This window comes from Mandrillus leucophaeus, unplaced genomic scaffold (genome assembly GCF_000951045.1).
Source record: "Mandrillus leucophaeus isolate KB7577 unplaced genomic scaffold, Mleu.le_1.0 Scaffold740, whole genome shotgun sequence".
In the NCBI taxonomy this organism is placed as follows: domain Eukaryota; kingdom Metazoa; phylum Chordata; class Mammalia; order Primates; family Cercopithecidae; genus Mandrillus; species Mandrillus leucophaeus.
Genome location: NW_012108031.1, coordinates 582,393 through 602,651, shown reverse-complemented (window position 1 = coordinate 602,651; position 20,259 = coordinate 582,393). Strand labels below are relative to the sequence as shown.

The 20,259-nt window shown below is 45.8% G+C and overlaps 1 protein-coding gene across 2 annotated transcripts in view; it reads left to right on the top strand.

Moving 5' to 3' along the window:
• The window catches only part of MCC (mutated in colorectal cancers), a 495,753-nt gene that overhangs the window by 438,623 nt on the left and 36,871 nt on the right, over positions 1–20,259 (top strand). For both annotated transcript variants that reach the window (XM_011966089.1, XM_011966090.1), the window contains 6 exons: positions 298–444; positions 1,418–1,507; positions 2,613–2,761; positions 7,542–7,682; positions 10,248–10,351; positions 14,264–14,447. In XM_011966089.1, coding sequence (XP_011821479.1) covers positions 298–444; positions 1,418–1,507; positions 2,613–2,761; positions 7,542–7,682; positions 10,248–10,351; positions 14,264–14,447 — 815 coding nt within the window. The remainder of the gene's footprint in view (positions 1–297; positions 445–1,417; positions 1,508–2,612; positions 2,762–7,541; positions 7,683–10,247; positions 10,352–14,263; positions 14,448–20,259) is intronic.

The following is a 20,259-nucleotide window of genomic DNA, read 5'->3' as shown; positions in this document are numbered from 1 at the left end:
TGTGGCAGATTGAGTTAAGAATTTATTGACTCTTGGGCAATTATAAAAACTAGTAATATCATCACTTTGGTTTGTAACTCTACTTTTTGTATTACGTGTGATTTAAGAAACTGATTCGTTTAAAAAAGTTATTAGTCCAAAAAAAAGAATATAGTGACTTTTATGTGAACTCAACCATCCTAGCTTTTCAATGGGCTGATCCCTCAATGTAAATGAAAGCCCCACCACCTACCCATCTGGCTGTTTTGCTCTTTAGCCAGGGAAACCACCAACTATGTCTAAGCGTTATGATTGCAGGTCAGAGAGCTTCAAACTCGACTACAGAGCGTGCAGGCCACAGGTCCCTCCAGCCCTGGCCGCCTCACTTCCACCAACCGCCCAATTAACCCCAGCACTGGAGAGCTGAGCACGAGCAGCAGCAGCAATGACATTCCCATTGCCAAGGTGAGTTTCTGGGGATGGACCTGATGAGCGGGAACACCTCCTGTTATCTGGAAGCACCAGGCTCATCCTAGCCACTGTACAGGCATGCCCTTAGCTGAGACAGCCCAAGGGGCTTCCCCTGAGACCTTACACAGGCCTTCTATGCAGGAGCTGTAAGGAGAGATAACCCACTAATAGTTTTAAGTCTCTCTCAGCTGCAACCTGGACGCCAGCTCTCATTAATCAGCCAGCTGGAGAATGTCACAGCTGACAAGTCATTATGGAGAGTGAGACGTTTTGTCAAGTGCTCCAGTACTTCACAGTGGACAGAGTTGCTCTCAAAGACTAAGGTTCAGCCCAGTGGGGGACCTTGAGTAATGAACCAATGATCTCCCCACTCACAAGACTGACAGCTCTGCCAGAAAAAAAGAAAAATAGATTATGATGGACAGGCTGTGGCAGCTGTGAGAAGTAGCCCCACTCATTCGCTGGCACAGCCCCCCAGTACGTATGTTGAGTCTGTCTCAGATGATGAAAATTATGCCTGTTGGCTTGCCTGGTAGCTCTACTAGCCACCACAGTAAGGTTGATTCTTAACTATCAAGTTTAATAAGTTAGGTTAAACCAGTGTTTTCTAACCAGAAGTGAGCTCTTCCTCCAGGGGACATTTGGCAATGTCTAGAGACATTTTTGATGGTCACAGTTGGAGTGCTACTGGCATCTTGTGGCTAGAGGCCAGAGATGCTGCTAAATATCCTACAATGCACAGGACAGATCCCCACAAAAAGAATTATCCAAGCCAAAATATCAGCAGTGCTGAAGTTGAAAGGCCCTGGCTTAAGCTGGTGGTAGAAAAATTGGACAAATGAGCTGTTCTTAACAAGTTCTTTAATCATTTAGTTGACATGGCTAAACAGCCCTGTATAAACAGTCCCAACAGTTTATCTGGGGAGTGGTGTGTAGTTTTCTATAATGCTTTGTTTTCTTTTTTAAGATTGCTGAGAGGGTGAAGCTATCAAAGACAAGGTCTGAATCATCATCATCTGATCGGCCAGTCCTGGGCTCAGAAATCAGTAGCATAGGGGTGAGTGTTCACGAGAAGCAAGGCAAGAAAGTACCCGGTAGAGCTACACAGACAATTGATTATAGATGACAGAATAACTTCCCAAGTCTATCTCCAATAAACCAGTTACAATAGTAAATCACACCCGATTTCCTTCCAAAGGATTAAATTACAATGTATGATGATTTCCATCCATATGGTGAATTACTTCTTCAGCTTTAGGGGAGATTTTTTTTCCTTTCCTTGAAACCATTCAGAATGAAATGATTTAGGTCCAGTTCTTGGTGATATAGATGAAAGTCTTGAAGTATCTGTCTTATATCACCCTGCTACCCCAGAGACGAAGAGCTCTAAAAGAACTCTGCCTTTTGCACATCCATCTTGAAAGGGGATGTGCTCTCTACTGAGGAGGAATGTTGTCTTCGAAGCCTAACCCAGTGGTAGGAAAGACCAGAACCTTCAGTTTAGTCCCAGAGTTTTCATTTGTGAAGTCAGGCAACCCCCTGGGACTGTAAGAGCTGATGGATGGTGAAAAGGATTAGTTTCATTTCTTTAAGGGATCTTTTAGGATTGGGGATGAGGATGAGAGAGCCAGCTATTTGATCCTCAGAGACAGAGCCTTAAAATAGCATTTTAAGGCCCTAATTTAGAATTTTACACTGAGCAAAAATTGCATGTATTCAGATTCCATGCCAAAGCCAAAATGTGAAAATGAAGGAGTCAGCCCCTCTCCTGGGCTACAGAAACCAAAAACAGTGACCTGGAGTAGCAGGGAATTCAGGATAGGGGAAAGAAATCCTGATTCTGTTCAACATTCAGAATTTTAGGAACTCCAGGAAGGCATGATCTCCCCATCCTGGCTGCCCAGCGCCACGTGCTTGGGGAGGGAGTCATATTTTGATCCTGTTTTCTCTTTTCTTCTACTGCTTTTATAGTATTTATTAGTTAACTTTTCATACTAGGATTCTGTCATACAAACTGAGAACCATTAGGGTAACCATCCTCCCAGTCCCCGATTCTCAAGGAATATCTTGAGAATTAAATTCTTTTGCATACAAAACATGCGTGGCGACCAGCATCTCTGAAGTGACACGTTCCAAAGGGGAATTAATGCTTCTTTTTGCAGGTATCCAGCAGTGTGGCAGAACATCTGGCCCACTCACTTCAGGACTGCTCCAACATCCAAGAGATTTTCCAAACACTCTACTCACACGGATCTGCCATCTCAGAAAGCAAGATTAGAGAGTTTGAGGTGGAAACAGAACGGCTAAATAGGTGAGGAGAGATCCTATCGATTTGATCCTGGGGCAGGGAGGAGCTGCTACTCCTCACTTCTCTTTCCAAAGATCTGTTCAAGGTGGCTTACGTATTGTGACAGAGCAGTACTGTCAGGCTGGTGGGTTTGGAAGTTCCCGCCACCTTGGTCTTCAGAGGAGTGCTCCCAACAGTCTGAGCTGCCATCATGGCTGTGACCTGGGCATTCACATGGGCCTTGTGCTTAGAAAGGTACCATGCTTGCTTCACTGCCTTAATACTGTTAAACAAGGGACTCCGCTTTTTTAGTTTCACACTGGACCTTGCAAATTACATAGTCCTGGGAGCAGCCCCTACAGAATGGCAGTAGGTCACAGGTGACTGCCAAGCATGCAGGCCTGTGCTGCAGAGAACCACAGAAGGAAGTTCTGGAATGTTGAGTCAGCATCTCAGGGGCACTTGGAGCTACTGGAACCAGCAAAGGCAATCTGGTAGGGCCGTTCCTGACATGGACCAGGCATGCTGGTCTATCTGTCCTTGCTCTTCCTGATGGTTGCCTAATTTTATTTATGCTTTTTGCAAATGTGCTCAGTCTTGGGTCCCTACATCCCATCCTAACTGCCCTACCTAGAGTAATTTTACTGTATATCCCGTTATATGGATTCTTTTCAAGTCTTTCAAAAGAGGTGGTTTCAGTTTGCCCTTTTGCCTGTTGGGAAAGACTTTCTTATGTGTCATGCCAGTGATGAGGGAGTTGCTAACAAAGCAAAGGAGAAGGACCAGGGCCAAACCATGGAAACCACTTGGCCTCAGAATTGGTTCTGCAGTGGCAGAATGGACTGTTGAGTCGCATCTGAGTGTGGTGTGGCTGCCTTGACCTACCAATCTTTAGTGGAAGAGCACTGTAAGAATTTGAAAGGCTTATGAGCTAACCAGGAAGAAATAGGGATACCCTTCCGCATCCACCATTGCTTAATTCCATTCCTCTTGTGTATGGCAAACCAGAATAAATTGAATTATCATGTTAGTCCTCCCTGATTTGAAGCTGTTTAATATAGTTCTTGAGAACTAAGGTAATTGACAATCTAGGTCATTTTAAATCTTGAAATTAAATGGTTTCCTTATTAAATCCAGAATACTTAAGAGTGATAATCCTGATGATTACTTAGTGGCAGTAAAGAAGCCATCTTTTCACTATCACTGGCCTGGGAGTGCTTAAAAATTGAATCAGATATGCCCTTTGCAATTTAATGAAGTTAGATGCCTTCAGGGGGACCTCAATTTAGTGAGGATCTCCTCTCTACAGATTCTGGGATTTAACAAGTTGGATTTGTGGCTGAACTTGAATAGGGGAGTTGCTTTCTACTCAGTTATATACACCCAGGAGAGACCAAAGAAGGGAGAAATATTTTGCTGGTAGCTCATGTTATTGTGGTGTTTAACAGCTTACAAAGGGCTCTCACAGACAGCCACTTAATCCTCAACCTGTGAGGGTAGAGTAGTCCTGTTTTGCAAATGAGAAAACAAAGACTTTGAAGTCCCAAGTTGAGTGACTTGTCTTAAATCCAGAGCTATTAAGTAGCTGAGATGGAATTCCAACCCTTACCCATTGACCTCACCTCCACTGTCATCTCTGTGATCCTAGCTGCTGCGGGAACCTGGGGCTTCTTAGAAATAAGCTACCAGTATATCCTGATGTCTGCTATTTTAACTACCTACCTCAAAGTTGGAGGCCTATTACTCTCAAAGTATGTTAGCCTTTAGCTTCATGATTGGCAGGGGAGGGGTGACATCCGTACCCACCAAAATGTTTTCCTTCTCTAACAAATCTGTGTTAAACATCTACTATATGCTAGGCTACGTGGCACGCAAAGCAAAGTAAAACAGATAATAGGGTCCCTGCTCTCATGGAGCTTATATTCTGTTAGGGAAAATAGACCAAGGAGAAAACAAATAAGATGATAAGAAAGATCCAAGAAGGAAATAAATAGGACACCAGCAGAAGCTGAGGGAGAGTTGATTTTTCGATGGGTAGTCAGGGAAGGTGTCTGAAGAGGGGAGATTTACATTGAGATGGATTACAAAAAAAAAAAAAAAAAAGCAGCCATATGGCAAACTGATATTCTTATGGCCACTTAACAACCATGAGGCCTGAAAGAGGAACTGTCCAAAGGCCAATGGAACTGAAATGGAGTAAGGGGAAGAAGCTACACGAGATGAGGTGGCAGAGCAGGGGCTGGCTCAGATGTGGATTTTGATGCCATGGACACATTTTACTCTTTAAGTATAATTGGAAGTCATTAAAGGGTTTTTGAATGTGGAAGAACAAGATCTGATTGACACTATGGAAGCTCACCCGGGTGTGGAAAATGGGAAGGGTGAGATAAGAGTGGAAGCAGCATGATCTTTGCAGTGCACGAGGGTAGCTGTGGCGGGATGGGGCCAGGGGCTTCACGTACGACATGTGCGGTGCTGAAAGCAGTGGAAACTGCAGCTGGGTTCCACTTGGATGAGAAAAAGGGATGGTCTCAAAAAAGATTCTCAGGGGTCTAGTGCAGGAGCGTCCAATCTTTTGGCTTCCTGGACCACACTGGAAGAAGAGGAATGTCTCGGGCCGAACATAAAACCCACTAACAGTAATGATAGCTGATGAACTAAAAAAAAAAATTGCAAAAATATCTCGTGATGTTTTAAGAAAGTTTACAAATTTGTGTTGGCCGCATGCAGCCTACAGGTTGGACAAGCATAGTCTGGCGTGTAGTGTTGGGTAGACGGTGTTGGCATTTACTGAGATGGAGAAGATAAGGGAGGATGAGGTGCAGGGAAAATCAAGAATCCCACTTTGGAATGTTACATTGGAGGTAGCAATGTGACAGCAAAGGGAAATGTCAGGAAGGCAGCTGGAGATGTGAACCTGGCCCTCAGAGGCAAGCTCTGGGCTAGAGAAAGTTGGGAGCTAGTGGATCTTACCTGCCTAATAAAGTCATGGGACTGGAAAGAAATCGCCCCTAGGGTGGGATGTCGATAGCAGAGGGGACCCCGGGACAGCCCCAAGAGAATGCCAAGCCTTCCCAATTTTATAGAGAATGAGCATCTAGCAAAGGCGACTGAGAGGAAGTAGCTGCTAGGGCAGGAAGAAAACCAGCAGAGACCCACCCTGGCTTAAGTGAGGGGAGCTCTTTAAGAAGGGAAGAGTAACAGATCAGTGAGGTGTTGCCTGAGAAGGGCCCTGAGATGGGCTTGGCCACATGGAGGTCTATGAGTTGGATAAAGGCTTTATCTAATTAGCAGGGACGGACTATAGACTGGAGCAAGTTGAAAAGTAAATGGCCGGCGCGGTGGCTCAAGCCTGTAATCCCAGCACTTTGGGAGGCTGAGACGGGCGGATCATGAGGTCAGGAGATCGAGACCATCCTGGCTAACATGGTGAAACCCCATCTCTACTAAAAAAATACAAAAAACTAGCCAGGCGAGGTGGCGGGCGCCTGTAGTCCCAGCTACTCGGGAGGCTCAGGCAGGAGAATGGCGTGGACCCAGGAGGTGGAGCTTGCAGTGAGCTGAGATCCGGCCACTGCACTCCAGCCTGGGCGACAGAGCAAGACTCCGTCTAAAAAAAAAAAAAAAAAGAAAAGTAAATGAGAGAATAGGGACTCTTTTCAGGAAGTCTTAACGTGAACAGGGGCAGAAAAGCATTCTTATAGCACCTTACCTTGAAATGACCTTGGAGTGGCCAGAGCCTGGCAGTGATCTTAGTTCTTCTACACTCACCAAGTATCTTCCATGTTGGCAAATGTCTCCATATTCTGCCCTAAGGCGTGAGTCTAAGATTTTTCCTTGAAGCTGATGGCTTCCAAACCCCTTAACATTTCAAGTCACTTGCAGTTTGTGTGTGTGAAGCTCTTTCTCTTTAAGACTTAGTGGTCAGAGTACTACAAATAGATGTGTCCCATGGAAAATGAATTGTGGCATCAAGAGCATCTGTGCCCTGAGATGGAAAATGGAGAAGCTGAAGGATTATATTATTCATTTGTTTGCTGACTTTGCCACAAACTCATTTGCCCTGAGTCTACAGTTCTGAATCCTGTAAAACTTCAAGTTCCCAATGCTTATCCTAGCACTAGTTAGAGCTGCTAGACTGTGTAACCCGAAAGGAGCTTTGGGTACAGTCCACAGCTCCTGGTCCATTTCCCACTTAAAGGCCGCCAGGGCGGTTCCTATTCACTCACTGATTCATCCTTTGGTTCTCTTTGTAGTTTGTGATTATGAGGACGGGATCTGGTTCAAATCCCAGGGCAAGAAACTTAATGTTTCTGGGCCTCCATCTCCTCATCTGAAATGGGAATAACAATACTTAATTGAAAGGGCTTCTGGGAGAATCACTAAAGCAAAGGCTTAACAGATAGCCATGACTGCTGTGATGCTGCTTTTCATCCCTGCATGTGGAGGGTGACTTATCTAAGCCCACCAGGCGTTCCACATGATAGGGACCTGGAGGTTGCACAGCTGTCTTCTTTCCTTGGAATATCTCCAGAGCCTAGCACTGTGCCCTGCTCATGCTAGACCTGGAGTGAGCGTGGCAATGGCTGGGGGTCTTATTTTTAACCAGGGGGCTTATTTTTTATTTGTAATTCACACAGAGTTTAGTGATACTTTTATGTAGAGTTGCTTCTTTGACAAAATACTGTGTCAGCTGCTAATCTGACAAGCCCACATCCTAGCATGCTTTTCTGGCCTGAACATAAATGAGACAACTGAAATATTGGCAAATTAATTGTAACCCTTGATTTTTGTTCCTTTGTAGCCGGATTGAGCACCTCAAATCCCAAAATGATCTCCTGACTATAACCCTGGAGGAATGTAAAAGCAATGCCGAGAGGATGAGCATGCTGGTGGGAAAATACGAATCCAACGCCACAGCGCTGAGGCTGGCCTTACAGTACAGGTAGGAAAACAGCGCAAGGCACACACTGGGATGTTTGGAGCTACTTCAGGGTAGAAATGCATCCAGAGTAACCTGCAGAATAAAAGCAGGAAATAGGCTTCTAGAAGGCATATCTGGCGGTTTGGACCAGCAGATAGCTAAGGGTAATGAATATGCTGTTAGTAAACAGGTATATTTCTCCTAGCATATTCATCTTAAATATTTCATGTAGGTACTATCACTCAAAATATCGATTTTTTGGTCTGTTACATGTTCATTTGTTCTTGCAGATTTTTATTCATATTCATATGTAATTTACATTGCTATAAATCTGGTGCATTCTATTTCTTTGTCATAGTTGTAAAATGTTGCTTTTAATAGCCTCTCTTTATTCTGAACGGCTGTAACCCCTCCATCAAGTTTTTATATTGTTAATTTACTCACTTTTCTAAAGGACATTTAGACTTTTAATATTAAAAATAATTCTATGATGAATAATTTAATGCAGATAAGATCTTCATTCTTTTGAATATTTTCCTCTGGATAAAATCCGGCAGCAGGAACTGTAGGTCAAAGGATATGAATATTTTCCTGGCTCTTCAGGCATGCTGCTGATTTTTTGTCGTGAGAACAAGCCAGTTTAAATAACTACAATTCACTCATTGGTGAGCAAGTTGTAATTTGAATGGACCGCTTTTTTTTTTTTCTGCCTCATCACTTTGAAATTTATCTGTTTTTAAATTACCGCTTGTTTAAAGCTGCAAAACTATCCCTTATTATTATCATCATAGGTTTCTTTTATTAGCATTACCACTTAAGCGTATTTGCCAAGGCCTCAGAGTAGTTGACTGTATCGTACACTTAGCATCCTCTAAAAAGTTTGGTATTGTTTTAAGAAACATTCTTGTTTATTCAAGAAATAATCAAACCAAAATAAATGGGACCAAAGCTACAAAGCAATCATTCTGGTTTACAAACAGCAAAGCAAGCAGATAACTCATCTGTGATAACCCTTGAAGCTGGCTGCTATCCGCCCACCATCTGCCTTTGAGCAGAAAGGTCTTTCTCCACATTAGTACCTGGATAAGGAAGTGTCCTCACATGTCTGGAATATGAACTGCCTTTGAAACCAGGAACTGGAAGCACCTAGGTCTAGCATTTCAGCTGTTTGTCTTAACTGTTAGTAAAGGACAGTGAAAATAAAGGTAATCAAAACAAATTGTTGACTAAATGAGGCAACACATCCCCTGTTCAGCTTGAAGAAGCTAGATGGTTACTTTCTTAAAGAGGAAATGTTCCTACTGCAGGCATGTTATCTGGGCCCCTGAGGATGCTGTGCACATGTTCCACCTCTTGTGTGGACGTGGGCCACGTGGGTCTCAGGCTACAGGAAAGGAACTGTTCTTTGATATTTTACCTTGTTTGCCCAATGAATGATGGGCACAAAGAAGAGTGACTATGTTTCCTCTTCCTAGAAATCCAAACTCAAACTCTTGTCAGAGATTTTGTGAAGGCCTAAGAGTGTTTCATGAGACATTTTAAGCACTTCTAGTTTTATGAGAATCCAATAGAACTTTTCTGTGATGATGGAACTGTTCTCTACATGCACTGCCCAATATGGTAACCACTAGCCATGTATGGCTACTGAACATATGAAGTATGGCTACTGCAATGGAGGAATGGACTTTTTCATTTTATTTAACTCAAAATGTTTTCAATTTAAGTAGCTATTTGTGGCTAGTAGATACTTTATTGAATAGTGCAGGTCTAGGTCAAAACCATCTCCTTGTGGGATGTTATATTAGTTACCTGTTGTTGTATGACTAATCACTTACTGCATCACAATTTCAAGGATCAGGAACCTGGGGTGGCTTAGTAGGTGGTTTTGGCTTAGGGTCTCTTGTGAGATTCTGGTCAAGCTGTCAGCCAGGACTATACCATCTGAGACCTCAGCGGGAGCTTGGAGGATCTGCTCTAAGAAGGCTCTCTCACATGGCTGTTGGCTGGAGGCCTTAGTCATTCCTCCCCATGTGAACCTCTCCATAGGACTGACTGAGAGTCTTCAAGACACGACAGCTGGCCTGCTCCAGGGAGGATGGTCTGAGAGAGAGTGAAGTGAGAGAGAATGACCAAGATGGAAGTCAGGGACTTTTAGTAAGCTATTTTGGAAGTGACCTACTGTCGCTCTGGTCACACAGACCAACCCTGGTACAGTGCGAATGGGAGACAGCACAAGGGTGTGGACACCAGGGTGCGGGCTCAGCGGGACTGCCTGGAGCGGCCTACCACAAGGGAATCATGTGGTCCTTTCAGCTGGTCACTGAAGGGATGACACACTTGCCTTTCCCACCTTTATTGTTTCTGTTGTATTTTTCCAGAACCAAGTTAAAAGTTTAAAAATAAAAAGGCCAAATGAAAGAGCAAGCCACTGGCCTTGACCTGGGAATATTCATGGGTGGTTTCCTTGCCTGTGTGGAGAGTGAGGCCGAGACAGCACCTGAGCTGCCTCCTGCGCAGGAACCTGCGCCACATTGAAGGTGTCCGCTGTTCCCTGCCAGGGCTGAGGCCGCGTGTGCTTTGTTTCAGCGAGCAGTGCATCGAAGCCTATGAGCTCCTCCTGGCGCTGGCGGAGAGTGAGCAGAGCCTCATCCTGGGGCAGTTCCGAGCGGCGGGCGTGGGGTCCTCCCCTGGTAAGTGTCTCCGGAGTCCCTCTTCCTCCTGTTGTCTCCCTGCCTCCTTTGCTCCTGCCCCTGTCTCGGCGGCTGGCATTGAATCATCTCCTGACAACACAAAATTTGGTTGTCAAGTGTGTTTTTCGTTTTTCCTCATGACTGAGTGGGTAAATTGTTTATGTTGAATACAGCAAGAACTGGAGTGGAAACAGAATAGCAGACAAGTTAAAACAAACAAGCCTTCTTAGGAGCTGCATTCTCCTGGGCTGACAGTGGGGCCAGATGGAGCTGGGGCCGCATCAGCGATGAAAGGGACTGGCGTGTCCACAGCTGCCTCTCTGATGCCTGTTGTCAAGGCGCATGCTGCTGCCACATGGCCTTCACCTCGTCTCATTTCATTGGCTGAGCTTCTCCAAATTTATCTCTTTGAGTAGTAGTTGTTTTTCCGTTTGTTGGTTTTGAGGTGGAGTTTTGCTCTTGTTGTCCAGGCTGGAGTACAGTGGTGCAATCTTGGTTCACTGCAACCTTCACCTCCTGGGTTCAAACATCCTCCTGCCTCAGCCTCCCGAGTAGCCGGGATTACAGACATATGCCACCACGCCCAGCTAATTTTGTATTTTTAGTAGAGACAGAGTTTCACCATGATGGTCAACCTGGTCTCGAACTCCTGACCTCAGGTGATCCACCTGCCTCAGCCTCCCAAAGTGCTGGGATTACAGGCGTGAGCCACTGCGCCCAGCTTTTGAGTAGTTTTGAAACATGGGTTTCCCCTGCCAGGTCTCCAGGTGTCTTACAAATAAAGAAGAAGTAGTTTCACCCCCTGCTCATGCCAGCATCACAGAATGTTCACCCACCTCGCTTTCCTGTGCCTGCCCTTCCCCCAGCCCCGGGGATCCTGTGCCCTGTTGGCCTGACCTGTACCTTGAGATCTGCACTGCCCGCTCACTTCTATCCCTCAATTTTGAGTAAGGTGGAAGGAGTATCTAACTGGGACAGACACAAGCGTGTCATTCTAGGAAGCAGCAGCATTTGCTAAAATGTGGCCAGTGATTGTGGCTCTGAGCCTGCAGTGATGTGAGGACTGTGGCAGAAACAGTGCTAAGAGGAAAGAGAGACCCAAGAAGAAAGGTGGCCATCTCTCCATGCAGAGCTAAGCCCCAGACACCCCCTTAGCCTTCGGAGAGGCAATAGCAAGTAAACAGAAAGCCAAGGTGGCCAGGTCACTCCAGAGCCAAAGATGGGTGGTGTGGGCAGGCCAGGCATTCCCATGTGTGTGGCCAGGCCTCTGTCATGGACCGGCTTTCCGTTGTGAGCTTCCATTAGGACTTGTCCATCCAGGATACACCCTGCAAGGAGGTCACCATCCAGGCACCTTCTGAATGCACCCTCCTGTCCTTCTTCCCCAGTCCACCCCTCTTGCCTGGGGGCTCACTTTTGCAATGCACACTCACATGTGTTTCCTCCTTCAGTTTCGATTTGCACAGGAATCTGAAGCAAAACTGAAGGAAGGAAAGTATCCTGGGTATTAATTTCCTGCTTCATATCCAAGTGATCCAACAAAGGAGCACGCCTTCATTTGTATGGAGAGCCATGCTCTGCTCCTCCCTCTGGTTTTTTTTTTAATAGTATTACCAGCCCAGCCCAGAAGTAGAAACTCTGCCAGCATTTCCATTAGAAACCTCATTTTTCAGGTCTTTTAACTGAACCATAAAACTTTACTCCTCATATGAAACAGATCCTAAACTGATCTTGGCCTGCTGTCAGGTTTTTTTTAAATAAATATACGTATTAAGAAAAACAATAAATTAAAGGAAAAAAGTCAATCTTTGTATTTCCAGTTGGTATCAGAGGAGTGTCTTAAACCTGTTCAGGCCTCACAAGGTACCTTTCATTAGGCATGTACCTACTCAGTGCAGTTATTTGGTGTAGGAGCTGAAAGAGCTTAACTAAATCTGCCTTTTAAATATTCGAAATCAATAATGAAATGCTTTGTATTTACCTAATACTGGGAAGCTCATGTATACATTTATAAGATGAGCCAGTCAGTAATGTCATGCCTGCTTCCAAAGAGCGGTCAGTGGTGAGATATATGTAAAATGTCTTATTCATGAAGAGAAGTGAGACGTGAAGGTTGTCAGAGAAATGACAGGAGGGAGTTCCAGGGATTTTTGGCCTGTGGAATGGGTCCACCCCATTTCCTGCCCATTCTCTGTAGTGCTGAGGGCGGGCTTGATTTTAAGCAGTTCCCCGTTCAGCCTCGCCCTTGCATTCTGCTGACGGCAGCAGCTGGCCCATCATACGGCCCCATCATGCCGTAGAGTTGCCGCACGGCAAAGCAAGAACTCGTTTGTGACGTGCACCCACAGGGTCTGTGATTGTGGGTCTTTTCTTTGTTTCTTGTTGATGTCACAGGCATTCATTTTGTTCATTGTTTCATTCACAGATGCTTTAGGCCAGTGGTTTTCAAACTGTGCCCTGGGAAGCTGGAGGAGTTTCTCTGGGCCTCGGCAGTGGGGTTGGAGGGTGGGACTCTGAGCGTCTCCCACTTCTGCCCACTTCATCCAATTCCACGTTTATCTTGTTTGTATGTTAGAATAGCATTTTGTATGGTTTGGCGTAAGATTTCCTTTTAAAATATTTGGAAGAGCGTGGATCTGTGCTGTACAGGTAGCAAACTAGTGATTTGTTCAGCCAGCAGTTTCTGTTTTGTTTTGTTTTTTTTAAGACTTTGTTTCTTAGAGCAGTTTTAGGTTCACAGCAAAACTGAGAGGAAGGTACAGAGATTTCCCATATGCCTCCAACCCTCAACATGCACGGCCTCCCCCATTTTCAGCATCCCCCATCAGGGTAGTATATTAGTTACAAGTGATGAACCTACAGTCACACATCATCATCACCCAGAGCCCATAGTGTACGTCAGGGCTCACTCTTGGTCCTGTACATTGTTGGGTTTGGGCCAATGTATAATAACTTGAGTCCGCCATTATAGTATCATACAGAGTAGTTTCACTGCCCTAAACGTTCTCTGGCTCCACCTATTCATTCGTCCCCCACCCCCATCCCCTGGCAACCATTGTTGTTGCTGTTGTTCTTGTTGTCGTTTTGGAGACAGGGTCTTGCTCTGTTACCGAGGCTGTATTTGAACTCCTAGGTTCGAGCAGTCCTCCCACCTCAGCTCAGGCACCCATGATCTTTTCACTATCTCTATAGTTTTGTCTTTTCCAGCACAGTTTTAAAACACGATAGCAATGTGAACATTTTGGGCAGGGACTTCACTGCCTGGTCTGTGCAAGTGCCCACCACACCCTGATGTTCTGCACTAGCCCAGTTACCTGGCTCCTGGAGGCATTTGAGTTCACCACGATTACCAAGCCAAGAGAAGGGTCAGGGGTGGCATCGGTACATATAATACAGAGCCGATCTAAAGCTCTCGTCTGAACCATTAGTTTTGTCTCTCTTGCCCCCACACAGGACTCTAATCAAAGCTGTAGACATGTGGAAAGATGGCACAGTTTTGCCCCAGTTTCTCCCTCCCTCCTTCACAGGGAAGTGCCAGTGCACAGAGGAATGGCCAAATGGTAGACTTGTGGCTGAATGGGAGGAGAAGCCAGGAGCCTGCATCATTAGAAAAATCAGAGCATGTTAGAGCTGGAAACAGAAATGTGGTGATCCCATTGGCCAGCTCCTACATTTGTCCCTGAGGCCAGTGGAGCCCAGAGAAAGAGCAGAGAAATAACCTTCCCATGTGCAGCTTCTAAGTGACAGTGCCAGGCCCAGAACACAGATCTTCTCTTCGGCTGGGCACTGCTGATGCCCCTCCACAACGCCACCTCTGCCCTAAGTAACTGAGAGTTAGTTATGCACAGTCACTCCCAGGCGTGCCTTGTCCAGACCTATGTTGATTAATCCATTGGCTTCTCTGCCACATAGGAGACCAGTCGGGGGATGAAAACATCACTCAGATGCTCAAGCGAGCTCATGACTGCCGGAAGACAGCTGAGAACGCTGCCAAGGCCCTGCTTATGAAGCTGGACGGCAGCTGTGGAGGAGCCTTTGCCGTGGCCGGCTGCAGCGTGCAGCCCTGGGAGAGCCTCTCCTCCAACAGCCACACCAGGTAATGCTCAGCCTTCTGCCCCGGGGCGGGCGTGTGTCCACCTGGCATCTATTCACTGGACTTGGTGTGCAGTGACCCAGCTCTTGGGGACTGTGTGGCTTGGGAAAAGGCAGACATAGATTCTGGCTTGCAGCATGCTCCATTCAAAAAGGAGTCAGAAGATCAGAACAGAAGAGCTAGAAAGTGGCCCTCTCGCTTTGCCAATGTGGAACTTGCAGTCGAGAGAGGAGAGGTTTGCTGTGGAAAGTGGTAGAGATGGAATGCAAACCTACCTTTCTGTTGGATCCATTTTCTCCTACATTGTTCTGTTCTTCATTTCTTTGTAAGTCATCATCTCCAGGAAGCACTTAGGGTAGCCGAGACCCGTTTGCTGCAAATGGTCCCTGTGGTCCCGAGGCCCAGCCCAGCCCATCCTAGTTCCAGACATCTCTCTCCCGTCCTCTTGTGCCTCCATCCTCTATAAGCTCTTCTTAGGCAAGAGCCTCTCCTCCCATCTCTTTTGCCTTATGGAATGATGCGGCATTCACAGCATGTGCTTACAGACACTCAGTCATGAACCTGAGGTCAAGTTCACTGTCTGTGAATCTAGGAAATTAAAGTGGGTGCTTGAAAAAGATGAGGAAGAGAGCAGCGAAGACCTTGCTGAGCATAATTTGCTGAAGTCATTTGATTCTTTTGGATGGGAGTGGAGAGTCAGAATGAAACCCTTTCTACTTCCCTTCTCATTTCTTGCCACCAAAGCCCTAAAAACTTGAATGCCTTCCCTTTATTTACCAGTCCTCAGTCTAGAAGACACTTTGTTAGAGATTCTTACATAATTGCCAAATAGTGAAAGACTTGGAAGGGTAACTTACCCCGTTTTCACAGGTGAGGAACCCTTGGCTCAGAGATCTGTCAGTGACCTGCTCGGTGATAAGAGGGAAACCTGGACGGGAACCCGGGATTTCAGCACCGAGCATATTGCCCTTCCCACATTGGATCTCATGATATAACAAAGCAGTGTCTACTTGCAGTCTAAGCGACCAGAACTGCATAAAGATACATTGACTATTGAGAGCCAGAGGAGAAATACTGATGCTTTCTTGGTGCTGGAAAGCAACTGAATGTTCCCTCTCTCTTTCCCCACCGTAGGACCCACCATCTCCCTCAGTGCGTCCATTTACCTGTACTGGCCCAGGTGTCCCAGGGGAGGGGACATGCCCAGGAATACGCTCAGCCAGGTGCCCACAAACAACCGGGACTTGAGTCTTCTTTACTTTAGCAACAATTGTCTCATTCAGTGAAGCACAGATTACAATTTTTTTCATAAAACCAGATCCTACTGTGTAAACACAGAAAGCAGATGCTCTTCTTAATGACTCTTCCAGATGTGTGTTATCTATAATTTGTGTGTTTATTTAGTACAGAAATGTACTTCTCATGTTGTCAGTGATGCCGTATTGTTTCATTAGTGAACATAGGAATTTGCTTGATAGGAAATGTGTGCTGTTTCAGTAGCTTATGAGGTTTGTGCCACAGATCATTTGTTCAAACCTCCCTACCCCCAAAAAGAATTTTGGGGTTTTATTCTAAATCAGAGACGAATTTAGAACCAGTCAGGAGTGAGAACAGTTTTATCACCATCTATTTAGCTTTTGAATATTTGTTAGAAGTACTTGAACTTACAGGTTAGCCTTGATTTTGAGACTGTTTTCTTAGAGAAATTTAATTTGGGATCCTATGTTTCTGCAGATTGAGATAAATTCAAAACACAGAGTCATTGTTTCCAAGGATAACCTCACCAAAGAATGGTTCTTAAATTAATTTCGGTCTCAAGTAGGTCTTCCCATCAAATACAGAGGGCTTTAGCTCCAATTTCACCCAGTTCTCCTTTAAAAATCACTTTTACCCTCCCGCCCAAATCAGAGCAGCTCTGAGTACAGAAGAACCACACGTGGGGCATTCATTTGTCACTCTACATTCTTAGAACCTGATGCAATTAGACTGCTTTATGTTAAACGTGGGTTTAGAATAAAGTCCCAAAACCACCAGACTGCTTTCATAATTATGATAATTATAGTAATTTTGTTTGTAAATCTTGCCATTCTGGCTCAAACATTCCCCCATGTCAAGTTTATGAAAATAAAGAAAAGGATCTTTCTGAGTTGGAGCTTTATGTGGCCCAGCAAATCCCTTTCCCCCCACTGTAACCACCCAGCTTAAAGAGGTCTAATCAGAGTGTCCATCAGTTGCTCCTCAAGGGTTCAGGAAAGGAACGCTGAGTATTGCACCTCCAGCAGCATTTCTGGCAGCCCATAGGCAGCTCCTAACGACAGGAGGGTTAATGGTTATAGAGAGGAGCAGCAGAGGGGTAGTTAACCAGCAAGGAGAATAAAAGTGATAGCCAACCCTCAGTTGACTGTTGGCAGGAGCCCAGGATCAGTGCTATTTCATTTTGAAAAATATAGCCATGGCCTCATCAGAAAGTATAATGGTCTTATGGACAGAGTGACTAGGTTGATTGCCTGGATGGCTTTATCAACATATCATGACAAAGAGGCACAAGGACTAAAGCGTTGGGAAGTGGAAATAGAATCCTTGGACAAGCCCACCCTCTGCAGCAGGCCTCACGGTTCAGCTCCTTCTGTGCAGCGTAGTCATTGCTCTCAGTCCACAAAGGAACTGTTGCCCAGACAGGATCGGCCACAGCAAGTCTGCACTCTCAGAGACTGAAATTGAGTCCCTTGTCTCGGCACCAGATGGGGATCGGGGAGAGCTGTGAGAATGGTGGTTGCAGCCTTGCCGTGAGCCCCTGGGTACTTCCTGGCAGCCAGGGTGCTGCCTGTGTGGCCACTCACTCTGGGATATAATCCCCAAATTGGACTGGGTGGCAGCAGAGCTCAAGAGGTGCCCAGCTCTCACTCTTTGAACTAGTCTGGATTAAGATAAAGTTTCATTGGGGCAGAAAAAATGGTTGAGGAGAGTGAAATAATGTCCATTGAAAGGGTGAATGTTTTGAAACAGCCACCTAGTTAGAACAGGCATCAGTAAGCTTCAGGAATGAGAGTCAGACTAGATCTGGCTGAAACAGTCATCTTTACTGAAGAGAGGTGCTTTTCCATCCATGTATCAGGAGAGTCTATCCAAAGTCCTTGGGACAAATGCTTAATGGTGTTAGTGAGCTCTAGAGACTCAGCCCAGACACATCCTTGACATGACAGCATTATGATCAGTCCTCCTCAAATGTCCTCATCACTTACCTTTTAGGTTCTATGAGAACAAGATATAGACATGAAATGCTTTTTATGGTTTTTTTCTAGTGAGCTCTAACTTCTTGATTTCAAAAGAACTGTATGCTTGTTGTAAAACTAAGCAATTAAAATCCTAGCATTGCAAAATGCATGGGATAGTAAAGTTCTCCATTCTGGGACTCTCACTGGAAAGGACATTGGGAACAGTTTGGGGTATATTCCCACAGATTTAACTGCATTTTTTATTAGTTAGGATGCATGGTTGCAAAGAACAGAAATGTGCTCAAATAGCTTAAATGGAAAGGGATCTTATTGGAAGGATATCAGATCTCACACCCACGAGCTGCATACCCGGGCAGAGGGCTGCCTAAGACAAAGCAGCAGCAGAACTAGGCTTCGGGTCTGGCCTGTGTGGCCCTTGCATGCAGCCTATGTTCTCTTTCCTGTTCTTGGGGGCAGCCTTCCCCAGGTGACAGACAACCAGCTCACCACCTGCATTTGTACACAAAGCTGGCTGGTTTCCCTGATGTCAAGTAAGAAAATCCTGGGAAAGGGACATCTTGCCCAGCTGGGCTCTGATGGCTATCCTGATCCTCTGTGGCCATAGCAGCACGAGGCCAAGGCAGTTTCCACAGGAGCTTGGGGATGGAGAAGAAAAGGGATAGGTTTCCGCAGAAGAGTTTGGAAGGCAGGTACTTAGTGTACCAAAACACGACATCTTTAAAAACATGACTACATCTCTTTTTCTTTTCTTTTCTTTTTCTTTTTTGAGATGGAGTCTCGCTCTGTCGCCCAGGCCGGAGTGCAGTGGCGTGATCTCGGCTCACCGCAACCTTCGTCTCCCAGGTTTAAGCGATTCTCCTGCCTCAGTCTCCCGAGTAGCTGGGATTACAGGCACCCACCGCCACACCCGGTTAATTTTTGTATTTTTTTTATACGACAGTGAAAGATTGTATTTATTATTTTATTAAAAATAAAAAAGACTGTATTTTTTAGCACAACAGTAAAAGATACAGGCAAGCTGCCAAGGCTTGAGCTTCTGCTTAAAGAAATGGGGCCACTTAGGAATGACTTAAATGCCAAATGTCACCTGGACTGACCCCCCTTGTTCAGATAAATTTCAAATGCTCAGCAAAACAGATGCCCACCCCCAGGGCACTTTCCTTCTAAAAATGAGCTGCTGGGCTGGGCACTTTGGGAGGCCGAGGCGGATGCATCATGAGGTCAGGAGTTTGAGACCACCCTGGCCAACGTAGTGAAACCCTGTCTCTACTAAGAATACAAAAATTAGCCAGGCATGGTGGTGCGTGCCTGTAGTCCCAGCTACTCAGGAGGCTGAGTCAGAAGAATTGCTTGAACCCAGGAGGCGGAGGTTGTGGTGAGCTAAGATCATGCTATTGCCTTCCAGCCGGGGCAACAGAGTGAGACTCCGTCTCAAAAAAAAAGACAAGCTGCTCCTTGATGGAAATCATATCTCAGCTGGGGCCAAGTAAGATGTTGATGAAAACTTCGAGAAGATGCCATCATGGATTTTTAAGGCGAAATAAACGAAATGTCCTTCTAGCCTTCTGCCAAGGCAAGCTGAGGAGGCTATGAAAAATGAATTTTTCTTCTAATGAGCAGGCTGGGGAGCTGTCTTGAGGACAGAGCTGGGGCATGGTGGAGAGGGACAGAAGAGAGGATGTTCGACATCAGTAGCTGGTTTGAACAGCATCTCCCATAGTCGACAGCGTAGGTGGAGAGTGGGTCAGCCTGAACCGTCCCAGACCAGCCAGCCCCACATTCCCACCAGACTACAGGCCTGCTGCATATGCTGTGTGCTGGAAGAGCTGCTGGCAATGAACAGATGCAGAGGAAAGCCAGCATGACGGGAGCTCCAGCAGAGCATCACGGAAAGGAGAAACCCACACATCCTAGACTAGCTCCTCAAGAAGCCAGAGCAAGGCACACACGTGTGGCTAGGGTTTTTGTCATTAGCCTTCCCCCACAGTCACTCTCAGAGAACACAGACAGTCTCCCGTTCTGGAGAGGAATAATGCAGCCACAGAAAGTGATTGATTCCCCCTTGACAACTGAGATCATCCAGCATTCCAAGCCGGGAGAGTTAATGGATGACTTAACCCTTGCCCAGCAGCTAGCAGCAGGCCCTCGGGAGACCACCAGCGCCTTTGTCTGTGAGGCCAGAGAAAAGGCCAGTGGCTTCCCCTCCCCTACCATTGTCATAATCATATTCTGCAGTGAAACGTTAAGAGCTCAAAGCAGAATTGTAATTAACCTCGCCTGATCTGTTCCCCGCTGCTGTCCTGGGAAGCGGGAGAGGGAAGCCAGGGGGGCTGTGAGGTTTATCTTGAAATTAAACTTTATCCACTAAAAGCATTTTAAAGCTCTGTGCTTCCAACAGGGTAAGATCTGTGGACTGAGATCTTTTGTTATTTTTTTTTTTTTCTTATTTCCTTCCTCTTTGAAAACTATACTCATAGCAAAGAGGGTAAAACAAAAGCCTTCCCTGCCTGTCATGGACCAGGCTCCGGGCCCTAAGGGTGGCAGCGCCTGGCAGTCTCCGCCTGCCTGCGTTCGTGTTC